Genomic DNA, 23,330 nt, shown 5'->3' with positions numbered 1-23,330 from the left:
TATGCGTGGGGCCAGATGGTGGGACTGGGGAGGCTTTGGGCAGGGTAGGGCAGTGGGATGGAGGAGGGTGGGGGCAGGGCCGGATGGTGGGACGGGGAGGCTGAGGGGGCTGGAGGTGGGGGAGGCTGTTTGGGTGGGGGCGGCTGTGGGTGGGGCCAGGCTGTGGGGAGGGGGTGGCTCCGGGCATGGCAGGGTGGTGGGTCGGGGGGGTTGTGGGTGTTGGGCGGGGCAGGGGAGGCTCTGGCTGGGGGCTGGGTGGTGGGTGGGGGGGCTGTGGGCAGGGCTGAAAGGCGGGGTGACGGGGGCTGTGGGCGGGGCTAGGCAACGGGAGAAGGGGAGGCGGTGGGCGGGGCCAGGCTGTGGGGAGGGGGTGGCTCCGGGCATGGCAGGGTGGTGGGTCGGGGAGGCTGTGGGTGTTGGGCGGGGCAGGGGAGGCTCTGGCTGGGGGCTGGGTGGTGGGTGGGGGGGCTGTGGGCGGGGCTGAAAGGCGGGGCGACGGAGGCTGTGGGCGGGGCTAGGCAACGGGAGAAGGGGAGGCGGTGGGCGGGGCCAGGCTGTGCGGCGGGGGTGGCTCTGGGCATGGCAGAGCGGTGGGTCGGGGAGGCTGTGGGCGTTGGGCGGGGCAGGGGAGGCTCTGGCTGGGGGCTGGGTGGTGGGTGGGGGGGCTGTGGGCGGGGCTGAAAGGCGGGGTGACGGGGGCTGTGGGCGGGGCTAGGCAACGGGAAAAGGGGAGGCGGTGGGCGGGGCCAGGCTGTGGGGAGGGGGTGGCTATGGGCATGGCAGGGTGGTGGGTCGGGGGGGTTGTGGGTGTTGGGCGGGGCAGGGGAGGCTCTGGCTGGGGGCTGGGTGGTGGGTGGGGTGGCTGTGGGCGGGGCTGAAAGGCGGGGCGACGGAGGCTGTGGGCGGGGCTAGGCGACGGGAGAAGGGAGGCGGTGGGCGGGGCCAGGCCATGTCCGTCAGTCTGGCTGAGTGGCGCTGCCCCACGCAGGTGACCTCGTACGGCGGGGAGCTGCACTACACGGTTACGCACAGCGCGGCCCCCGGCGCCCACCCCCTGCCCAGCCAGCCCGACGTGCTTCTGCGTGGCAACGGCATCTTCCTGGAGCACTTCACCGAGGCTGGCCCCCTGCTGGGGACCCCCACCCGCCTCACTGTCCCCTTCCGAGAGGTGAGAGCGCAGCCGGCCCCCGCAGAGCACCCCCTGCAGGAGCTCCGCCCCCAGGGAGTGGGATGGGACCCCCTCGCCCCCCAGCTCCTGAGTGTCACAGAGCCAGTGTCCAGGGGCCCAGGGCTAACCCACGGTACCTGCCGGGGCGCCCTGCCCTCACTCCCCAGTGACCTCTGCCCACTGACTGGCCCATGGCCCCTGCGGGTGGGGCGCGTATGGCTGCTGCTTGGGGACATGCCACGCTATAAAGTACCCAGAATCCCCTGCTCCACTGCTGGCAGCGACGGCTAGAGCGCCCCGAGCTCCAGCCTGCGGTGGCCTGTGTGCGGGGAGCGGGGCTGGCACGCGTGGTACTTTGGGTGGCAAGACGGTCGGTCACCCTGGCGCTTGCTCTGCCCTCCCTAGCGAGCCTGGCGCCGGGCTGACGGGCAGGATGCCACGAGGGAGCACCTGTTGATGGCGCTGGCCGATATCGACCTCTTCATGATCCGGGCATCGTACATGGACAGGCCAACAGAGAGCAGGTAACGCGGGCGCCGGGGACCGGCCCTGGCTTCGGGCTCCAGCCTGGCGAGGGGCAGCAGGGGCTCGGAGCAGAGGAGAAGCTGTCTTTGCTGGTGTCCCAGCTATGCCTATTCTTTGGGGAAGGGGCCAGTCTGCTGGGCTGAGAGACGGTGCCAGCTACGACCGCTCCCCAGCCCACATCTGTGCATCGCACGCACCACACACACACCACACGTGCACCAGACCCGTGCACATGGACATGCCACAAACACAAGTGTGCACACACCACACACATGCACCCCCACCCCAGCCTCACAGACACGCCCACCGCACCAGAGCGCAAACTCGCCTGCCTCTCTCAGTGCCCGTGTAGCTCCCTGCTGGGGAGCCAGAGGCTGCAAGTTTTGGGCTCCCCCCATTCTTGCTCCCTGACGCCATCCTGCCCTTGACCCTGGCAGAGCCTCGGCGGAGGCCGTTCTTGGCAGTGGCGTGGAGCCCAGCTCATCTGGGGGTTGGAGGCTGTTCCTGGACCCAGCGTGCCAGAGGGCAGTGCGATGGGACAGCAGGAGAGAGGCTGCTTTGAATTCAGCCATGGTAGTTGCCTCCGCCTGCAGCATGGGTTGCTCCAGGGAGCTCCCTTCTAAAGCTGCTCTGTACCCCTCTGAAAGGCAGAGGTGCGTCCCCTCTGCCAGGACAGGTAGGCATGGGAGACTCCCTCCTCGGCTCCCTCAGATGGGCCTGGGACACAACTGCCCCACGCACAGAGGCTCCAGGATGGAGGGTGACCCTCACTGATCTCACTGCCTCACCCGGGATCCTGTGGAGTCTGGCTGTGACCCTTGGGAGACCTCGGCCGGGGCCGGGACCTGGCTGTGCCCAGGCAGCCTGGCCCAAGCCTGTCTCTCTGCAGACGCTGAGCTCCCTCCTGGCCTCTTGTCTCCCAGGCTCTCCAACATCCACATGGACGTGGCCGTGCCCCATGCCACGGGCCTGGAGCAGGCGGTGGAGGTGGAGGAGTGCACCTGTCCCCCTGGCTATCGTGGCCCTTCCTGCCAGGTGAGTCTGCCCCTGGACAAGGCAGGAGCCCCACCCAGCGCACAGGGCAGCAGCATCCGCTCTGGCTGGGGGGCAGCCTTCTCCGCAGCATTGGGGGCCATGCAGCAGGGGCCAGAGACGACACTGCCTGGCGCTAGATGGCAGCTGTGGAGCGCAAGCCCACGGCTCCTCCCTCCAGCTGCTGGGCAGCCCAGCTGGAGGGGCTGGTGTCCTGCCGGTGCCAGGGCTGGGCAGCAACGGGGCCCTCACCGGCGTACAGGGAGGCAGGGAGCGGTCCCAGTGTCGGGGAGGATCTGTGTCACTGCAGGGTAGAGTCTGAGCCATATCCTGGGGACCGGGCAGCGTGCCCCGTGCCAGCATGAGAGCTGCATGGCCCATTTGGACCCGGAAAGCCGGGGGGTCAATAGGCTCATGCTAAACCAGTCTGATCCCTGTGCCAGGCTGACCTCACTGCTGCCGTGTGCGGCGCTGACTCCGGGGGCGGGGCAGGTGGAGGGCAGTGTTGCAGCAAGAACAGCTGCAGCCTCCCGGCCATTCTGAGCACAGAGTCCAAAGGACAAAGCTCCCTGGGAGACCCGGAGGGTGGCCGTGGCCTGAGCTGGTGGAGGGGTCTGGGGGCAGCATACCCTGTCTGGCACCAGGGGAAGGTCCCAGCCCTGTCTGGCACCAGGGGAAGGTCCCAGCCCTGCGTGGCGCCGGGGGAGGGTCGCAGCCCTGCGTGGCGCTGGGGGAGGGTCCCAGCCCTGCCTGGCAGCTGGGGGAGAGTCCTAGCCCTGCGTGGCGCCGGGAGAAGGTCCCAGCCCTGCCTGGCGGCTGGGGGAGACTCCTAGCCCTGCGTGGCACCAGGGGAAGGTCCCAGCCCTGCGTGGCGCCGGGAGAAAGTCCCAGCCCTGCCTGGCGGCTGGGGGAGGGTCCCAGCCCTGCGTGGCACCGGGGGAAGGTCCCAGCCCTGCGTGGCACCGGAGGAGGCTCCCAGCCTGCGTGGCACCGAGGGAAGGTCCCAGCCCTGCATGGCGCCAGGGGAGAGTCCCAGTCCTGCCTGGCGCTGGGGGAGGGTCCCAGCCCTGCGTGGCACCGGGGGAAGGTCCCAGCCCTGCGTGGCACCGAGGGAGGGTCCCAGCCCTGCCTGGCGCCGGGATAGGGTCCCAGTCCTGCCTGGCGCCGAGGGAGGGTCCCAGCCCTGCCTGGTGGCTGGGGGAGGGTCCCAGCCCTGCGTGGCGCCGGGGGAGGGTCCCAGCCCTGCCTGGCGCCAGGGGAGGGTCCCAGTCCTGCCTGGGGCCGAGGGAGGGTCCCAGCCCTGCCTGGCGGCTGGGGGAGGGTCCCAGCCCTGCGTGGCACCGGGGGAGGGTCCCAGCCCTGCGTGGCACCGGGGGAGGATCCCAGCCCTGCCTGGCCACTGGGGGAGGATCCCAGCCCTGCCTGGCCGCTGGGGGAGGGTCCCAGCCCTGCCTGGCACCGGGGGAGGGTGGATTTAGGAACCCACTGGCCCTGTTCTCTCCCACAAGGACTGCGACGTGGGCTATGCTCGCACCACCAGCGGCCTCTACCTGGGTACCTGCGAGCGCTGCGACTGCAGCGGGCACTCGGCCGAGTGTGATGCCGAGACAGGAGACTGCCAGGTGAGCCCTGCCCCGTGAGCCGCCCATGGCTGACACTGCTGCCCTGTGTGGGGAGGGTCCGTGACTCAGCAGGGATGTCCCCTGCCATGTGATTCTGGGCACAGAAATCTCAGCACCTCCTGCTGCTGCGGGTGACTAGGGCCAGGTGCCAGGGGTTCAAGCCCTGAGTGCCCGACACAGCAGAGATCTACCCCTGCCTCGTGGGACCTTGGGGGATGGGCAGGAAATAGCAGGCTCTGCCAACGTCACCCGGCCCTGCCTGGCCCCTAGCCAAGCCAGCTCCTACAGGTTCCTCCAGTGGGCAGCATCCTGTGCTCTGTCCTGGCCTGGCTGCTCCCAAGGGTTTCTGGTGGGCTTGGAGCAGAGGGCCTGTGCCCAGAGCCATGCCAGCCAGCTCCCCTCAGGGACCCTCTGTGAGCTCCCTGGCTCTGGGGGATGAGGCTGGCGTGGGACAGGCAGTGGATGCCAGTGACCTGTGCAGCATCTTGTGGGGTATCTGGGGCTTCAGGTTCCTGGGCAGGTGCCAGGCTGCAGTGAGAGTGAGGGGACGTCAGGGTGGTGCTGGCAGGACCTGGCTATAAGGGATGAGAACATAAGAATGGCCCTACTGGGTCAGACCAAAGGTCCATCCAGCCCAGTATCCTGTCTTCCGACAGTGGCCAGTACCAGGTGCCCCAGAGCGAGTGAACAGAACAGGTCATCATCAAGTGGTACATCCCCTGTCGCCCATTCCCAGCTTCTGGCTAACAGAGGCTAGGGACACCTTCCCTGCCCATCCTGACTCATAGCCATTGATGGACCTATCCTCCATGAATTTATCTAGTTCTTTTTTGAACCCTGTTATAGTCTTGGCCTTCACAACATCCTCTGGCAAGGAGTTCCACAGGTTGACTGTGTGTTGTGTGAAGAAATATTTCCTTTTATTTGTTTTAAACCTGCTGCCTATTAATTTCATTTGATGACCCCTAGTTCTTGTGTTATGAGAAGGAGTAAATAACATTTCCTTATTCACTTTCTCCACACCAGTCATGATTTTATAGACCTCTATCATATCCCCCGTTAGTCATCTCTTTTCCAAGCTAAAAAGTCCCAATCTCTCCTCATATGGAAGCTGTTCCATACCACTAATAATTTTTGTTGCCCTTTTCTGAACCTTTTCCAATCCCAATGTATCTTTTTTGAGAGGGGGCGACCACATCTGCCCGCAGTATTCAAGATGTGGGCGTAACAGGGATTTATACAGAGGCAACATGATATTTTCTGTCTTATTATCTATCCCTTTTTTAATGATTCCCAGCATTCTGTTCGCTTTTTTGGCTGCCGCTGCACATTGAGTGGATGTTTTCAGAGAACTCTCCACACTGACTCCAAGATCTCTTTCTTGAGTGGTAACAGCTAATTTACACCCCATCATTTTATATGTATAGATTCCTTCTCTTTCCTTCTCAGAACTGCCAGGACAACACCGAGGGCACCAGGTGTGAACGCTGCAAGTCAGGCTACTATGGCGATGCCCGACGAGGGACCCCAGCAGACTGCCAGCCCTGCCCATGCCACAGGCCATATGCCACCAGCCAGTACGTCCCCTGACAGCCTGGGGCAGTCCCACCTCACGGGGTTTCTGCTCACTCCATGTCTTGTGTTGTCCTGTCTGTCTGTCAGTCCTTGGGGTGGGCAAGGCTGGGGCAGGGCTGGGCTGGGCATGACTCTTCTTCATCCTCCTCTCAGGGCTACGAAAACTTGCTTCCTGGACACGGACGGACAGCCCACTTGTAATGCCTGCACCACGGGCTACGTGGGACGCCAGTGCCAGAGGTAGGGGGGTGCCAGTCTGTCCCTGCCCAGACGCTGCGCAGGGACTGTCCCATGTGCCCTGTTTGGTTCACCCGAGTGCCAGTCTGTGCCTGCCCTGGGGGTCTGGGGCTGTGGAAGCAGCACTGACTGCATGGTGCCAGGGGTGACCCCGAATGCCAGTGTAGGTCACTGCTCTGGGAGCCCCAGCAAGGCTCCCTGGCTCGGACACTTGGAGAAGGGAACCGCTCTAAGCCCAGCTAGCCTAGCACAGCCTGTCTCCTGCAGAGTCGAATCGGTCTTGGATCCTAGCCGTGGGGCTGTCTGTGGCTGCTGCCCAGGTGTGGGGTGCCAGGGCTCTGGGGTTAGTTAAGGACTGTGGGGCTGGGGGCTCAGCTGGGAAGGAAGCTCCTCCAGCCTAGTACTGAGGCCAGGGCTCCCTGTGCTCCTGCCCAGTAACTGGCCACTGAACGCTCTGGGGGCCTGATTCTTCCCCTGGGGGACGAGTAACCCCCGTCAGGCTAGCAAGAGCCACTCGTGTTGTGGGGGAATAGGGCCAGATGCAGAGCTCAGGGCACCCGACTCCAGGCTGGGAGCAGCAGGAGGGCAGCAGAGATACAAAGAGCCAAACCAGAGTTGGGGGGCCGGGAGGGTGAGGGGCTGTGAGGTCTGGGTGTGGAGGGGTGTGGCTGTGCGGGAGGTGCAGACACAGGACTGTGGATGAGGGGTGAGAGGTGGGACTGTGGGGGCATGGGTGGCTGTGTTAGGGGATGCGGGGTAGGGCTGTGGGTGAGGGGGCAGTATGTGGGGTGGAGTCTGCAGCTGTGTGGGAGGATGGGGGTGGGGCTGTGGGGGCTATGTGGGGTATAGGTGTGGGAGGTGCGTCTGTGTGAGGGGGTGGGGCAGTGATTGAGGAGGCGGTATGTGGATGGGGGGTGCAGCTGTGTGGGGAAAAGGGGGGTGGGGCTGTAGGTGAGGGGGCTGTGGGGTATGGGTGTGGGGTGTGGGGCTGTGTGAGGGGGTGGGGCTGTCGGTGAGAGGGCTGTGGGGTATGGGTGTGGGGGGTGGGGCTGTGTGAGGGGATGGGGCTATGGTTGAGGGGGCTGTGTGGGGAAATGGGGGTGGGGCTGTGAGGTATAGGTGTGGGGGTGTGGGGCTGTGGGTGAGGGAGCTGTGTGGGGAAATGGGGGGTGGGGCTGTGTGAGGGGGTGGGGCTGTCGGTGAGAGGGCTGCGGGGTATGGGGGTGGGGGGTGGGGCTGTGTGAGGGGATGGGGTATGGTTGAGGGGGCTGTGTGGGGAAATGGGGGTGGGGCTGTGAGGTATAGGTGTGGGGGTGTGGGGCTGTGGGTGAGGGAGTTGTGTGGGGAAATGGGGGCTGGGGCTGTAGGTGAGGGGGCTGTGGGGTATGGGTGTGGGGGGTGGGGCTGTGTGAGGGGGTGGGGCTGTGAGTGAGGAGGCTGTGGGGTATGGGTGTGGAGGGTGGGGCTGTGTGAGGGGGTGGGGCTGTGAGTGAGGGGGCTGTGGGGTACGGGTGTCGGGGGTGCGGCTGGTGGAAGGTGGAGGTGCAGGGCTGTGGGTGAGGGGTCGGGGAATGGGGGGCTGTAAGGGGAAGGAGCAGCTGAGGTTTGGTGGGCCGAAGACTGCTCCCCTTGTGACCAGGAGGTCGCTTCCCTTTTCCCCCAGGTGTGCTCCTGGCTACCTGGGGAATCCCAGCCTGGGACAGCCCTGCAGAGGTGAGTGCCATGGAAGTGAGTGGCAGGTGATTCTGGGGGGGTCCCTGGGGTGAGACTGGGGTTCAGGGCCTGGTGCCAGGGCTGCCAGGAAGGAAGGGGCCCCACTGAGTCATGCAAAATCCCCAGCGTCCGGCAGCCAAACCCATGCAGTGCCCTCGAGGTGACGGGGCCCGGTGCCTGGAGAGGGGCTCCCCTGGGGGTCCAATTGTGGGGGAGAATGAAGGAGCCCCAGCCTGGGGGAGCCCATCCCGCATTCTGATGCCCCATCCCTGTGGGCAGGGCAGACCTGGTGGCTACCCATGGAGCTCGTTACCCATTGGCAGTTACCCATTGTTCCCCTCTATTCGACATTGGTGAGGCCTCATTTGCAGTCCTGTGTCCAGTTTTGGGCCCCACACTACAAGAAGGATGTGGAAAAATTGGAAAGAGTCCAGCGGAGGGCAACAAAAATGATTAGGGGACTGGAACACATGACTTATGAGGAGAGGCTGAGGGAACTGGGATTGTTTAGTCTACGGAAGAGAAGAATGAGGGGGGATTTGATAGCTGCTTTCAACTACCTGAAAGGGGGTTCCAAAGAGGATGGATCTAGACTGTTCTCAGTGGTAGCTGATGACAGAACAAGGAGTAATGGTCTCAAGTTGCAGTGGGGAGGTTTAGGTTGGATATTAGGAAAAACTTTTTCACTAGGAGGGTGGTGAAACACTGGAATGCGTTACCTAGGGAGGTGGTAGAATCTCCTTCCCTAGAAGTTTTTAAGGTCAGGCTTGACAAAGCCCTGGCGGGGATGGTTTAATTGGGGATCGGTCCTGCTTTGAGCAGGGGGTTGGACTAGATGACCTCCTGAGGTCCCTTCCAACCCTGATATTCTATGATTCTGTGATTCTCGAGGGTACTGGGCTCGGAGCCCCTCCATCACTTGGCCCCCCCAGGTGCCCGGGCTCAGGAGTAACAGCTCTTCTCTTCTGCCTCATTGCTGTAGAGTCCCACAAGCCCAACGGAAACTGCAGCTGTGACCCACAAGGCAGCGTGAGCAGGCAGTGTGATGCCAGCAGACAGTGCCAGTGTAAGGTGAGGGGAATAGCTCCATGCTTGCACGTTCATGACAGGGAAGCTCCTCTGCCATGTGTGGGGACTCACCCACAGCCCTGTCAGGGACCCATCTGGGGACCTAGCTTCATTCCTCCCCCATTGCCAGCCCTGGCGCTTGTCCGAGGGGGGGCTCTCAGGAGGCCACAGGCTGATGCTCCCAGCCACTGCTCTAATGCAAGGTGAACTGAGCCAGAGAAACGCAATACTGGTGGAGCTGGGATAAGAACCCAGGAGTCCTGGGCCAAGCCCCTCACCCTAATCTCTTCCCCACTCCCCTCCTAGACCCAGGAGTCCTCACTGTTCTAACCACTAGACCCCACTGTCACGGATCCACAGGCTCGGTGCTACAGACCCAGCTTTGGAACAGTCTCTAGGGGGAACCGTTCAGTGGGCTGGACCCCCAGGGGCCTCACTCTTCCTCCAGGGTAGGGCCCGCTGCCTGGCCACCTCCTAGACGGGACTTCTGGGGCTCCAGCCCCCCTGCTTCACACTGTGAGCTCTGTGCAGCGAGGCCCACTGAGCCAGACTCCCGGTGGGGACGTGCGCTGTGCAGGGATTAACGCCCCTCACCCAGGGCTTGCGGCGACACTCACCCAGCACTGTCACAACAGTCGGGTTTGTGCGGCAGCTGGAGCCCGGCAGAGGAAGTTCCCAGGTTAGCCCAGAGAACTGAAAGTGAAAGCACAGCCCGTCCTGGTCAGCCCAGAGCCCGGCCAGGGGAACAGTGAGCCCCCTGTTCAGGCTCCGTCTGTCTCTCTCTGCCTGACCTCCTTGGTCAGATCTCCGTGAGAGCCCCGACTCCTTCCAGCAGGCACCTCTAGTCACCACCTCACACCTCTCCAGTCCTTTGTTCTCCAGCTGTTGCTTAGCTCCTCTGCAGAGGGGTGGTGAAATCCATCTCCCCTGCACCATTGGTTCCTAGGTGTCAATGTTCTGGGATTGGGTTGGCCGTTGGCTTCTCTCATACTCCACTGATGTGGAACTGGCCTTGGCCAATTTTTTTTAATGACCCAGCCCAGCTCATTCAGCCTGGCAACACTCCTACCTGTGTTGCAGCCTGCCCTGAGAGCCCTTCCTCCCCTCTGTGTAGCCATGCGAAATATAGGGGAAACTGAGGCACGCATAGACAACATACAAATCTTACAGAAAAGTCTCACTTTGTCACACCTACTCCCTGTTCTTGTTAACATCGTATGCTAAGCGTAACTGGCTCTCCTGTGTCTGACGCTGAGCTGCCCTCAGTTCCCCAGAGCCACACTGAGAACAAAATTCCCGAGCTGGGTTGTTCTTTGCGCCTCACCCCAAGCTCTGGCCCTTGCCCGCCCCGTGCTGTGACAGCTCTTACTGTGCTGCCCCAGCTGGTGGGTAGCTGGCCTATGCCCACGTGCATTGAGCCTGCACTCTCTGCCTGGCCCCCACCAGTGGTGGCTGAGATCTCCACCAGCCTGTGTGCCTGAACACAGGGACTCGGGGGAGAGGAGCAGGGTCCCCGGGGGAGAGGATCCCTCTGTAGCTTCCCCAGGATTCTGCTGCACTTACCCCTTCGTTCCCGTGCTCCGGGCCCAGTTCATTGCTGGGGCATGGAAGATGCTTGGGGAATTCCAGCCCTGGGGACGGAATGGAGCTGGTTGGAGCCCCTGCCAGTTGGGGTCACTCAACCGTCTCCCCAGCTGTTGGGCCGTCTCCTCAGCCCCTCATCTGTCCCATTCACTTGTAGCCCCACGTGGAGGGTCCCTCCTGCAGCAGCTGCCGTGCCAACCATTTCCACCTGAGTGCCGAGAACCGCGACGGCTGTCTGCCCTGCTTCTGCATGGGCGTGACCCAGCAGTGCACCAGCTCCTCCTACTACCGGGGCCTGGTAAGAGCCCGTCTCCCCCAACCTCCCAGTCCAGTCCCGCGGGATGCCTGGCTCGCGGGGGCCTCTGGTTGGATTCACATCCCTCGGTGTCTGTTCCCGGCAGGTCACTAGCCCCTTCCTTCCGGGCGACTTCCAGAGCTTCGCCCTGGTGAACCGCCAGCACAGCACCCGCATCGCGACCGGCTTCGCCGTGGAGCCGTTGGCCGAGGGGCCGCAGCTCTCCTTCGGGCACTTCGGCCAGCTGGGCCAGGAGTCCTACTACTGGCAGCTGCCAGAGCCCTACCAAGGAGACAAGGTATGGCAAGAAGCCCAAGGCCCTGCCCGTCCACCTGCCCCACTGTGGCTGGAGCATGGTTGAGGGGCCCTCTGGGGCCAGGCCACACGGCGCGTGTCTGTGCGAGAGCTCTGCATGCCCGGGGCTGGCACCCTGAACTCCAGCGTGCCCGGCAGATCCTGAGGCTCTGGGCTCCTGCGCTGCACCAGCGATGCCCCTGGCTCTTCTCCAGCTCTGCCAAGCAGCGGGTCTCATAGTGCTTTACAGAGGGCAATACTGTTAGCTGCATGTTACAGATGGGGAAACCGAGGCACAGGCCTGCACTGTTGTGTCTCCTGGGCCCCTGTTATCAGCATGTGATCCCTGAACCTATGAGCTTTTCCCAGAGCCCTGTGCTGAGGCCAGAGCCCCATCTTGCCAGGTACAGCAGGGCCAAGCCCGGGCAGGGGATAGCACTGGCTCTAACGGGCCCTATTCCTCAGGCAGCCCTGAGGTGAGCACTGCCATCGCCCCTTGGAGACCCCCGAGACCGCCACCTCACACTGATCCCTGCAGCCGGATCCCGGTGGCACAGACCCAGCTGGGCCGACAGCCCAGGGAATGTGACCCATGGGGCTGAGCAAGCACTAGAGCCCCTCCCCTCAGGGACTGCAGCTGAAGGGGGCATGAGCTCTGCCAGGAGCCTGGGGGGCTGTGGCTACGTGTCACTGGGAAGGGAATTTTCCCCATGAAGGCAGGATTGCCTAGTGGATAAGGCACTGAGGTGGGACTCAGGAGACGGGGCTCGGTTTCTCTGGCCCCTTGTGTGACCTTGGGGAAGTCACTTAACAGCTCCATGGCTTTGCTCTCTGCAGCCTGAGGGCTGTGCCCCCTACTCCCGGCAGGAGCCCATTCTAGGGGCTTTGATACGAGCAAGGTCATGACTCTCTGGTGGCCTCCGTGGGTAGGTCTACGCTGCGCACTAACCCCAGGCTGTGACTCAGGTTTGAGCCCAAGCCCCTCCTCCATCCACACAGCAATCAGGCAGATTCAGGTGTGCAAACCTGCAGGCTCTGGCTCCTAGGACCCTGATGGGCATTCGGTCAGAGCTCGGGTCCAGCTGCGACTCGGCTCCAAGTGTGGACACAACTCGAGCCACAGCCCCAAGGCAGGGCTGTGCGGTGCAGTGTGGACGTGTTCGCACGGGGCCAGCCATCATAAGCCCAGTTTTCCAATGAGTACACAAGCACAAGTTCCAGTCGTGGGTTTCCATGTAGACACCAAGCAGGCAAATTGGCACCTGGCGCGCAGTAGATGCGCTCGCCGTGCGGTGATGTCCCGGGATCACAGGGCAGCGTTGTGTCTGGAATGGACTGTGCTTACTCCAGACACCCCTTCCCCGCAGGGGGCAGAGCTGGGGGCTGCATTCCACACTCACTGCTCCCCCTGGCTGGGCGTTTGTTCTAGATCAGCTCTGCCCCCCTTCCCTTGAGCCCCAGCAGGTGTAAGGAGAGGATGACTCTGCCCTTACAGGGGGAAAGGGGCCCAATTCACTGTCTGTGACCGGGGGGATTTGTTCCTTCCCTGGGGGCCAGCCATGCGCTGGCAGCGCCCGCCATGTGCTGGGAGCACCAGTCATTTGCTAGGAGAGCTAGCTGTGTGCTGGGAACGCCGCTGTGTGCCAGGAGCACCAGCCATGTGCTGGGAGCACAGCCATTTGTTGGGAGCACCAGCCATTTTGGGAGCGCCCACCGTGTGCCAGGAGCACCCGCCGTGTGCCGGGAGTGCCCACCATGTGCCAGGAGCATAGTCCTACATGGGGACCCAGCCCTGCCCTGGGCTCACAGGCACATTCAGCACAGACTTTGCCGCCTGCACACAGGGCACCCAGGGGATTGCTGGGAGGAGGGTGTCTGGTTTGCGAGTTGCGGGGTGCAGATGAGAGCGGGAGGTGAGAAGGAATGGCAAGAAGGCTGGGGGCTTGGCAATGAGAGGAGAAGCTGGAGAGGGCTGTGGGAGAGCCGTGGGATGGGAGGAGCCAGGTTCGCACTCTGCAGCTGGCCCTGGGGAGCAGCTGTCCAGCTGAGCCAGACAGGGAGGGGGGCAGATAGCGTGCCAACCATCTGTCACCGGCTCCTGGGCCCCAGGAGTGGGGAGTGCTCTGTCCTGATCCCTCCTGTCTGTTGGCCCCATGCTGGGGCAGGCTGCATTGCCTGGGGGTTTGCTCAGCCCTGCCGTGGAGTGTCCGTGGCAAACCACGCCCACAGGGTCTGCTGCCTCAGTCCCAGCCCGGCTTGCGGTCAGCACCAGGCCGACAGCTGCTGGGCAGGCGGGAGTGGCGGGGGCAGCTCGGCTTTTCAGCCATCTGGAAGGGATTTCCTGCACGTGGGCGGTTTGGCTGGCCCGCGCTGGGTGCAGGTGGGCTCCTGGCACTGCTCACTTGTCCTCAGTAACCCTGCTCTCTCCTCTCCTTCCTGCCTGTCTCCTCCCTTAAACAGAGAGAAACCTATTTTGCCCGGATGCGCCGTGCGCACAAGGTACTAGGCACGGGCACCGCATGGTGGGGGCGTGAGCATGGAGTGCTCCGTGGGGCTGCCGATCTAACCCGCAGGTGCGGGCCTGGGGCAGTCAAGCGCTTGGCTCCCAAGGGTCCTGGAGTCCGTTGGCCTGGGTCATGTGGCCCTCCTGGATAATCTGGCAAATGGTGGTCGGAGAAGGGGCGTGGCTTACCCACCTGCCAGGGAAGGGGTGTGGCTTACCCCACCTGCCACAGGAGGGGCTTGCCTGCGGGGTGTGTGGCTTACCCGCTTGCAGGGGGGAAGGGGTGTGGCTTTCCTGCCTGCTTGGGAAGGGGTGTGTCTTATCTCAGCCCCTCCCCCCATCTTTGGGACAGAGCTAATTACATGGAATTTGCATGTTACTAAGCACCTGCGGGCATTTGGCCAACCCCAGTGCTGGATTGTCTGGGGTGTCTTGTCAGGGGGCCTTGCCAGTGGGAGGGGACGGGGCGTGGCTGGTTCTATTGTGGCCAGGATAGCCAGGCTGGGGTGGGCTGTCCCCATGCTTGTGCCCGGTGCTTCGCGGAGTAGCACCCGGGGTCTCTAACACCCCATGAATACTCTGAGCTTCAGAGCCATCTGCCCTGCACCCACCGTGTCTTCGCTCCCACGGAGATGGCTCGCAGTCATGGGAGCCCCGCGAGCAGTGCTAATGGCGTTGTGCCCTGCTCACCACCATGGGGCAGGGGAGTCAACGTGTCCCTTTCCCCTCTGACTGGCTCCCTCCTGGGTTGGGCCCGGCTGAGCCTGGCACTGGGACCCTAGTGTTCATGGGGGGGACATGCCCAGGGTGACAGGTTCTGGGTGGCATCTCTGAGAGCATGGTAGCTTGTAGTGACTACAGCAGCGGACGCCTCGGTGCCAGTGTGGCTCTGAGTGGAGACTCCCCTCCCCTCCCCAGGCCAGTGTGCAGGGGCAGTGCCACGGGGACTCGCCCACGTAGCTGCTCATGGAGCTGGAGCATGCAGCGTGTGGCGACCCTGGCCCGTGGCACTAGGCACAGCCAGGGGCAGGTGGGTGAAAGGTGTGAGGGCTGCTCGTACCCCCTGGGTGGGAGGGCCCGTGGATTCATGGCACCCTTGTGCCTCCCATCAGAACAGCACGTCCCTTACGGAGGAGCAGCTGCGGAATGCTGTGGCCGCGGGTATGATCCTGGGCTCTGGAGGGGGCAACCGCAGGGTCAGACGAGCTGCTAAGGTAATGGGGGGGCATTGGCTTGGGCATGCTCTACAGTGATTGGCAGGTCAGAACCCCTGCTTGGACTCTGTGGGGCTAGAACTCAGAGGAGCAGGGACTAGGGGAGGATCTAGGAGGCTTCCCACTATGCTCTTGGGCAGCATTTTTCTGCCTGTGCCCACCAATCTGCCAACCCTGCCCCACTCCCTGACCTAGGCCAGCCAGCCAGTGCCCTGCCCCATCCCCCATGCCAGCCAATGTCCAACCTGCCCTGCTCCCCGCCCCATGTCAGCCAGTGCCCAGCCCCACACCATTCCCTGCCCATTGCAAGCAAGTGCCCAGCCCTGCTCAGCTCCCTGCCCTGTGCCAACCAGCACCCAGCCTACCTGGCTCCCTGCTCTGTGTCAGCCAGCCCTGCCCCACTCCCTGCCCTGTGCCAGCCAGCACCTGGCCCACACCACCTCCCCCCTGTGCCTGCCAGTGCCCAGCCCCACCCTGTGCCATGCCCCATGCCAGCCAGTGCCCTGCCCCACCCCCTGTGCCAGTCAGCGCCCAGCCTGCCCTGCTCCCTGCCCCTTGCAGGCAAGGGCCCAGCCCTGCCTGGCTCCCTGACCCATGTCAGCCAGCTGGTGCCTGGCTGCCCCCCATGCCAACCAATGCCCAGCCTTCCCTGCTCCCCGCCCCTTGCAAGCAAGCACCTAGCCCTACTTGCCTCCCTGCCCTGTGCCAACCAGTGCCCAGCCGTGCCCCACCTCCCCACATGCCAGCCAACACCCAACTCTGCACCGCTCCCCCACCACATGCCAACCTGCACCCAGCCCCGCTCCCCCACCCCATGTCAGCCTGTGCCCAGCCCCACCCCACTCCCCTCCCTATGTTAGCCAGTGCCTCATGCCCCTTTATGCCCCATGCCAGCCAGCACCCGGCCTCACCCAACCTCCCCCATGCTGGCCAACACCTGGCCCTGCGCCACTCCCCGCCCCATGCCAGACAGCACCCAGCTCTGCACCGCTCCCCCTCCCCATGCCAGCCTGCACCCAGCTGGCTATTGCCGTGTGGCATGGAGGTCACTCTGAGGAGACGTCCTACCAGCAGCTGCTGCAGGGCACCTGAGCGGGGCCCTGCCCCTGAGGCTTCCGCTGCTGGCTGCCTCCAGGAGGCGCTGTTGGGAGAAGGCCCAGCATCCTTGGCTCCATCCCGTCCCTGTGTGGCATGTGGGTTCAGTACCACTCTTCCAGGGGCTGGGACATAGTGGGTGGGGGTCAGCACTTCCCCATCCTGGTGTGTGGGGGAGGGGGTTGGCACAACCCCTGCCTAGTCTGGTGTGGGGTTGGTTCTGTGCCCATCATGGTTTGTGGGGTTGGCACTGTGCCTGGTATGGGGTTGGTGCTGTGCTTGGCATGGTGTGTGGGGTTGGCACTGTGCCATGATGGTGTGTGGGGTTGGCATTGTGCCCAGTGTGGTGTGTGGGGTTGGCACCATGCCAGGATGGTGTGTGGGGTTGGCACTGTGCCCAGCATGGTGTGTTGGGTTGGCACCATGCCCAGCGTGGTGTGTGGGGTTGGCACTGTGCCCAGTGTCGTGTGGGGGGTTGGCACCATGCCCAGTGTGGTTTGTGGGGTTGGTGCTGTGCCTGGCGTGATTTGTGGGGTTGGCACCGTGCCCAGTGTGGTGTGTGGGGTTGGCACCATGCCCAGCGTGGTGTGTCGTGATGGCACTGCCTGGCGTGGCCACTCCCTGCTCTCAGGTCACTCACTGGCTCTCCCTGTCTATCCCCTCCCCACCCTCAGACCGATGAAGCCCAGGGGAGGCTGGATGCTGAGATCTGGGAGCTGCTTTTTGGCTTCGCTGTGGGGCAGACGGCCTCTCCACATAGCACTCCGCCCCCCTGGGCAGGGCCGTCCCAAGGCCCCGGCCCCAGCCAGCAGGCCTGCGAGGCCCCCCTGCTGCCCGGTTGGCTCACAGCACCCCTCCTCGCCCTCTCCTGGCTGAATCTCCCCAGTCTTCCTCCTCCTCGAAGGCGTCTTCCCTGGCCATGCCAGGTTCACCCCTGGTGCCGCGGTCCCTGCAGGTACGGCTGGCCATGGCTGTGTGTGAGGCTGCGCACCCCCTGGGGGCACAGGGCTGCCCTGGCTGGATGCCCCTCCCTTGACTCTGGGATTTCGCTCTTCCCAAGCCATGGCTTCCCCGTCCCCCACCAATGCTTCACACCCTCCCCCCCATCCTGCAGTGTGCGCCTCAGCCACTCTCCCTGACTGGGGAATCAGAGAGCTCCCCAGATACCCCCCTCCTTTCCACCCTCCGGCCACCCTCCCTCCTCCTTCACTGTCCTCCCCTTGCCCTCCTGTCCACTGCTCAGAGCTTCGGTATGAAACTGCAGAAAAACCTGAGAGTCTCTGGACTAAGTTTAGAAGTGTGAGCAACAAGGGTGATGTCGTGGTGGGAGTCTGCTAGAGACCACCGGACCAGGGGGATGAGGTGGACGAGGCTTTCTTCCGGTAGCTCACGGAAGTTACTAGATCGCAGGCCCTGGTTCTCATGGGAGACTTCAATCACCCTGATATCTGCTGGGAGAGCAATACAGCGGTGCACAGACAACCCAGGAAGTTTTTGGAAAGTGTAGGGGACAATTTCCTGGTGCAAGTGCTGGAGGAACCAACTAGGGGCAGAGCTCTTCTTGACCTGCTGCTCACAAACTGGGAAGAATTAGTAGGGGAAGCAAAAGTGGATGGGAGGCAGTGACCATGAGATGGTCGAGTTCAGGATCCTGACACAGGGAAGAAAGGAGAGCAGCAGAATACGGACCCTGGACTTCAGAAAAGCAGACTTTGACTCCCTCAGGGAACTGAGGGGCAGGATCCCCTGGGAGAATAACATGAGGGGGAAAGGTTTCAGAGTAGCAGCTGTGTTAGTCTGTATTCGCAAAAAGAAAAGGAGTACTTGTGGCACCTTAGAGACTAACCAATTTATTTGAGCATAAGCTTTCGTGAGCTACAGCTCACTTCATCGGATGCATTCAGTGGAAAATACAGTGAGGAGATTTATATACACACAGAATATGAAAAAATGGGTGTTACCATACACACTGTAAGGAGAGTGATCACTTAAGATGAGCTATTACCAGCGGGAGAGCCGGGCGGGAGGGGACAGGACGGAAAAGAAAACCTTTTGTAGTGATAATCAAGGTGGGCCATTTCCAGCAGTTAACAAGAACGTCTGAGGAAGGCGGGGGGAATAAACATGGGGAAATAATTTTACTTTGTGTAATGACTCATCCACTCCCAGTCTCTATTCAAGCCTGAGTTAATTGTATCCAATTTGCAAATTAATTCCAATTCAGCAGTCTCTTGTTGGAGTCTGTTTTTAAAGTCTTTTTGTTGTATTATTGCGACTTTTAGGTCAGAGATCGAGTGACCAGAGAGATTGAAGTGTTCTCCGACTGGTTTAAGAATGTTATAATTCTTGACATCTGATTTGTGTCCATTTATTCTTTTACGTAGAGACTGTCCAGTTTGGCCAATGTACATGGCAGAGGGGCATTGCTGGCACATGATGGCATATATCACATTGGTGGATGTGCAGGTGAATGAGCCTCTGATAGTGTGGCTGATGTGATTAGGCTCTATGATGGTGTCCCCTGAATAGATATGTGGACATAGTTGGCAACGGGCTTTGTTGCAAGGATAGGATCCTGGGTTAGTGGTTCTGTGGTGTGGTGTGTGGTTGCTGGTGAGTATTTGCTTCAGGTTGGGGGGCTGTCTGTAAGCGAGGACTGGCCTGTCTCCCAAGATCTGTGAGAGTGAGGGATCGTCCTTCAGGATAGGTTGTAGATCCTTGATGATGCGTTGGAGAGGTTTTAGTTGGGGGCTGAAGGTGATGGCTAGTGGCGTTCTGTTATTTTCTTTGTTGGTCCTGTTCTGTAGTAGGTGACTTCTGGGTCCTCTTCTGACTCTATCAGTCTGTTTTTTCACTTCCGCAGGTGGGTATTGTAGTTGTAAGAACGCTTGATAGAGATCTTGTAGGTGTATGTCTCTGTCTGAGGGGCTGGAGCAAATGCGGTTGTATCATAGAGCTTGGGTGTAAACAATGGATCGTGTGGTATGGTCTGGATGAAAGCTGGAGGCATGTAGGTAGGAATAGCGGTCAGTAGGTTTCCGGTACAGGGTGGTGTTTATGTGACCATCGCTTATTAGCACCGTAGTGTCCAGGAAGTGGATCTCTTGTGTGGACTGGTCCAGGCTGAGGTTGATGGTGAGATGGAAATTGTTGAAATCATGGTGGAATTCCTCAAAGGCTTCTTTTCCATGGGTCCAGATGATGAAGATATCATCAATGTAGCGCAAATAGAGTAGGGGCATTAGGGGACGAGACCTGAGGAAGCGTTGTTCTAAGTCAGCCATAAAAATGTTGGCATACTGTGGGGCCATGTGGGTACCCGTAGCAGTGCCGCTGACCTGAAGGTATACATTGTCCCCAAATGTGAAATAGTTATGGGTGAGGACAAAGTCACAAAGTTCAGCCACCAGGTTTGCCATGACATTATTGGGGATACTGTTCCTGACGGCTTGTCTTCCATCTTTGTGTGGAATGTTGGTGTCGAGGACTTCGACATCCATAGTGGCCAGGATGGTGTTTTCAGGAAGATCACCGATGGATTGTAGTTTCTCAGGAAGTCAGTGGTGTCTCGAAGATAGCTGGGAGTGCTGGTAGTGTAGGGCCTGAGGAGGGAGTCTACATAGCCACACAATCCTGCTGTCAGGGTGCCAATGCCTGAGATGATGGGGCGTCCAGGATTTCCAGGTTTATGGATCTTGGGTAGAAGATAGAATACCCCAGGTCAGGGTTCCAGGGGTGTGTCTGTGCAGATTTGTTCTTGTGCTTTTTCAGGGAGTTTCTTGAGCAAATGCTGTAGTTTCTTTTGGTAACCCTCAGTGGGATCAGAGGGTAATGGCTTGTAGAAAGTGGTGTTGGAGAGCTGCCGAGCAGCCTCTTGTTCATATTCTGACCTATTCATGATGACGACGGAACCTCCTTTATCAGCCTTTTTGATTATGATATCAGAGTTGTTTCTGAGGCTGTGGATGGCATTTTGTTCCGCACGGCTGAGGTTGTGGGGCAAGTGATGCTGCTTTTCCACAATTTCAGCCCGTGCACGTCGGTGGAAGCACTCTATGTAGAAGTCCAGTCTGTTGTTTCGATCTTCAGGAGGAGGGGAAAGGAGTTCAGGAGAGCTGGCTGTATTTTAAAGAATCCTTATTGAGGTTGCAGGAAAAACCATCCCAATGTGTAGAAAGAATAGTAAATATGTCAGGCAACCAGCTTGGCTTAACAGTGAAATCCTTACTTATCTTAAACACAAAAAAGAAGCTTACAAGAAGTGGAAGACTGGATAAATGACCAGGGAGGAGTATAACAATATTGCTCAGGCATGCAGGAGTAGAATCAGGAAGGCCAAATCACAGTTGGGAGTTGCAGCTAGCAAGGGATGTTAAGAGTAACCAGAAGGGTTTCTTCAGGTACGTTAGCAACAAAAAGAGAGTCAAGGAAAGTGTGGGCCCCTGACTGAATGAGGGGAGCAACCTAGTGACAGAGGATGTGGAAAAAGCTAATGTACTCAATGCTTTTTTTGCCTCTGTCTTCACGAACAAGGTCAGCTCCCAGACTACTGCACCGGGCAGCACAGCATGGGGAGGAGGTGACCAGCCCTCTGTGGAGAAAAAAGTGATTCGGGACTATTTAGAAAAGCTGGACGAGCGCAAGTCCATGGGGCCGGATGTCCTGCATCCGAGAGTGCTAAAGGAGTTGGCGGATGTGATTGCAGAGCCATTGGCCATTATCTTTGAAAACTCATGGCAATCGGGGGAGGTCCCGGACGACCTGAAAAAGGCTAATGTAGTGCCTATCTTTAAAAAAGGGAAGAAGGAGGATCCTGGGAACTACAGGACAGTCAGCCTCACCTCAGTTCCTGGAAAAATCATGGAGTAGGTCCTCAAGGAATCAATTTTGTTAGGAATCCTACTTCAAGGAGAGGAAAGTGATCAGGAATAGTCAGCATGGATTCACCAAGGGGAAGTCATGCCTGACTAACCTAATTGCCTTCTATGATGAGATAATTGGCTCTGTGGATGAGGGGACAGCAGTGGACGTGCTGTTCCTTGACTTTAGCAAAGCGTTTGAAACGGTCTCCCACAGTGTTCTTGCCAGCAAGTGAAAGAAGTATGGGCTGGATGAATGGACTATAAGGTGGATAGAGAGCTGGCTAGATCACCGGGCTCGCATATCAAGCGGAGTGCCCCAAGGGTCAGTCCTGGGGCTGGTTTTGTTCAATATCTTTATTAATGATCTGGAGGATGGTGTGGATTGTACCTTCAGCAAGTTTGCAGATGACACTAAACTGGGAGGAGAGGTAGATACATTGGAGGGTAGGGATAGGATACAGAGGGACCCAGACAAATTAGAGGATTGGGCCAAAAGAAATCTGATGAGGTTCAACAAGGACAAGTGCAGAGTCCTGCACTTAGGACGGAAGAATCCCATGTACCGCTACAGACTAGGGACCGAATGGCTAGGCAGCAGTTCTGCGGAAAAGGACCTAGGGGTTACGGTGGACGAGAAGCTGGATATGAGTCAACAGCGTGCCCTTGTTCCCAAGAAGGCTAATGGCATTTTGGGCTGTATAAGTAGCAGCATTGCCAGCTGATCAAGGGACATGATCGTTCCCCTCTATTCGGCATTGGTGAGGCCTCATCTGGAGTACTGTGTCCAGTTTTGGGCCCCACACTACAAGAAGGATGTGGAAAAATTGGAAAGAGTCCAGCGGAGGGCAACAAAAATGATTAGGGGACTGGAACACATGACTTACGAGGAGAGGCTGAGGGAACTGGGATTGTTTAGTCTGCGGAAGAGAAGAATGAGGGGGGATTTGATAGCTGCTTTCAACTACCTGAAAGGGGGTTCCAAAGAGGATGGATCTAGACTGTTCTCAGTGGTAGCAGACGACAGAACGAGGAGTAATGGTCTCAAGTTGCAGTGTGGGAGGTTTAGGTTGGATATTAGGAAAAACCTTTTCACTAGGAGGGTGGTGAAACACTGGAATGTGTTACCTAGGGAGGTGGTGGAATCTCCTTCCTTTGAGGTTTTTAAGGTCCGGCTTGACAAAGCCGTGGCTGGGATGATTTAGTTGGGGATTGGTCCTGCTTTGAGCAGGGGGTTGGACTAGAACCTCCTGAGGTCCCTTCGAACCCTGAGATTCTATGATTCTATGAATCTATGATTCCCCCCACCCTCTCCCTGCCTTCACTGCCTTCGCCATCCTCCCTCTGCCTTTGCTGCCCTCCCCCTGTCCTCACTACCCTCCCCATGCCCTCTTGCTGCCCTCTCCCCACCTTCGCCACCCTGCCGAGAAGCCATGGCAGAGCCGTTGGGCTTGTCCAAACTCCTCCCAGGACAGCCCTGGGCCGGGCGAGGCAGCGCTGGTGCCCAAGGGGATGCCACATGTATGGAGTGATCCCGGGTCGGACCATGAAGCTGTTTAAACAGTGTCTGCAAATGGACTCAGTCGTTGGCTCTGCTCCTCTCTGCTGCCCCTGTCTGAGGCCGCTCTAGCAGACCAGTGGTCTGGACCCTGCCTCACCCATCTGCGGGGTCTGTGGTCTCCTTCCCCCCCAGTCAGTCTATGCAATGCTGTCCTGGGTCTATGGCTTTGCCCCCAGACACTGCCTCCGTGGACTGAGCCCTCCCTTGGTCTCTTGTGTTGCTAAAGCCCCAGCGGGAATCATTGCTCAGACCTCGCTCCCAGGAGTCCAGCAACCTCCTCTCCCAGGGCCACAGGCTTGCTGCTGTGGCTGAGAAGGTACCGGAGGCTAGGGTTTGCCCACCTGCATGGCCTGGGCGGGGCTCTACGTGGCTGAGGGATTTGGCTCTCTGGGAGGGAGTAAAATGGCCCCGCTGTCCCCATGGGATGCACAATGCCAGGGGTGGCACTGCATGTCCCGGGGAATTGCATCTGATACCTGCAGTAGCGCTCCCTGGGCCCTGTTCGCAAGGCAGCCGTCTGTCCAGGGTACCGCGGGCCAGATGCTGATCTCATTTGCCCCAGTGAGGCTCTGCTGGGGTGAAAGCACTTGGGAACGAGAGCAGATTCTGGCTTCGTTTGCCTGGGTACTACGGCATGGCAGCTCCCCTGGTATCCATTGGCCAGCCCTTCCCAGCTAAGCAGGGACCTTGCATACTAGCATGCCCAGGCCTGGGCTGGAGCACCACGGCTGTGGAGCCTGAGATCTGGATTCAGAGCTGATGTAGATGGTGAAAGCCCAGCACTTGCACCCCGTTGACCCACCCTGTGCATGCGCCTTCCTGCCCATTGTCGTGCCCTGGGAATCTGTCCCGCTTGGGGACGACGGAGCCTGCCTGGCTTGGGGAGGTGGAGGTGCCGTCAGGAATTGTGTGGTTTGCTGTTGAAGTCCTTTAACTCTGCCTGCATTTGCCTGTGCGTGTGTGGGTGGCTGCAACCGTCCCTAAC

General features: G+C 60.3%; 1 protein-coding gene across 1 annotated transcript in view; it reads left to right on the top strand.

Moving 5' to 3' along the window:
* Positions 1–23,330, top strand: part of HSPG2 (heparan sulfate proteoglycan 2) — a 174,307-nt gene that overhangs the window by 71,554 nt on the left and 79,423 nt on the right. The window contains 10 exon segments of the mRNA XM_043531753.1: positions 989–1,168; positions 1,574–1,692; positions 2,617–2,728; positions 4,234–4,347; positions 5,797–5,924; positions 6,076–6,162; positions 7,823–7,872; positions 8,855–8,943; positions 10,682–10,822; positions 10,926–11,117. Of these exon segments, the coding sequence (XP_043387688.1) occupies positions 989–1,168; positions 1,574–1,692; positions 2,617–2,728; positions 4,234–4,347; positions 5,797–5,924; positions 6,076–6,162; positions 7,823–7,872; positions 8,855–8,943; positions 10,682–10,822; positions 10,926–11,117 (1,212 nt within the window).

The sequence above is a fragment of the Chelonia mydas genome, chromosome 18, assembly GCF_015237465.2.
Source record: "Chelonia mydas isolate rCheMyd1 chromosome 18, rCheMyd1.pri.v2, whole genome shotgun sequence".
NCBI lineage: Eukaryota > Metazoa > Chordata > Testudines > Cheloniidae > Chelonia > Chelonia mydas.
This window is presented reverse-complemented; position numbering and strand designations above follow the sequence as displayed.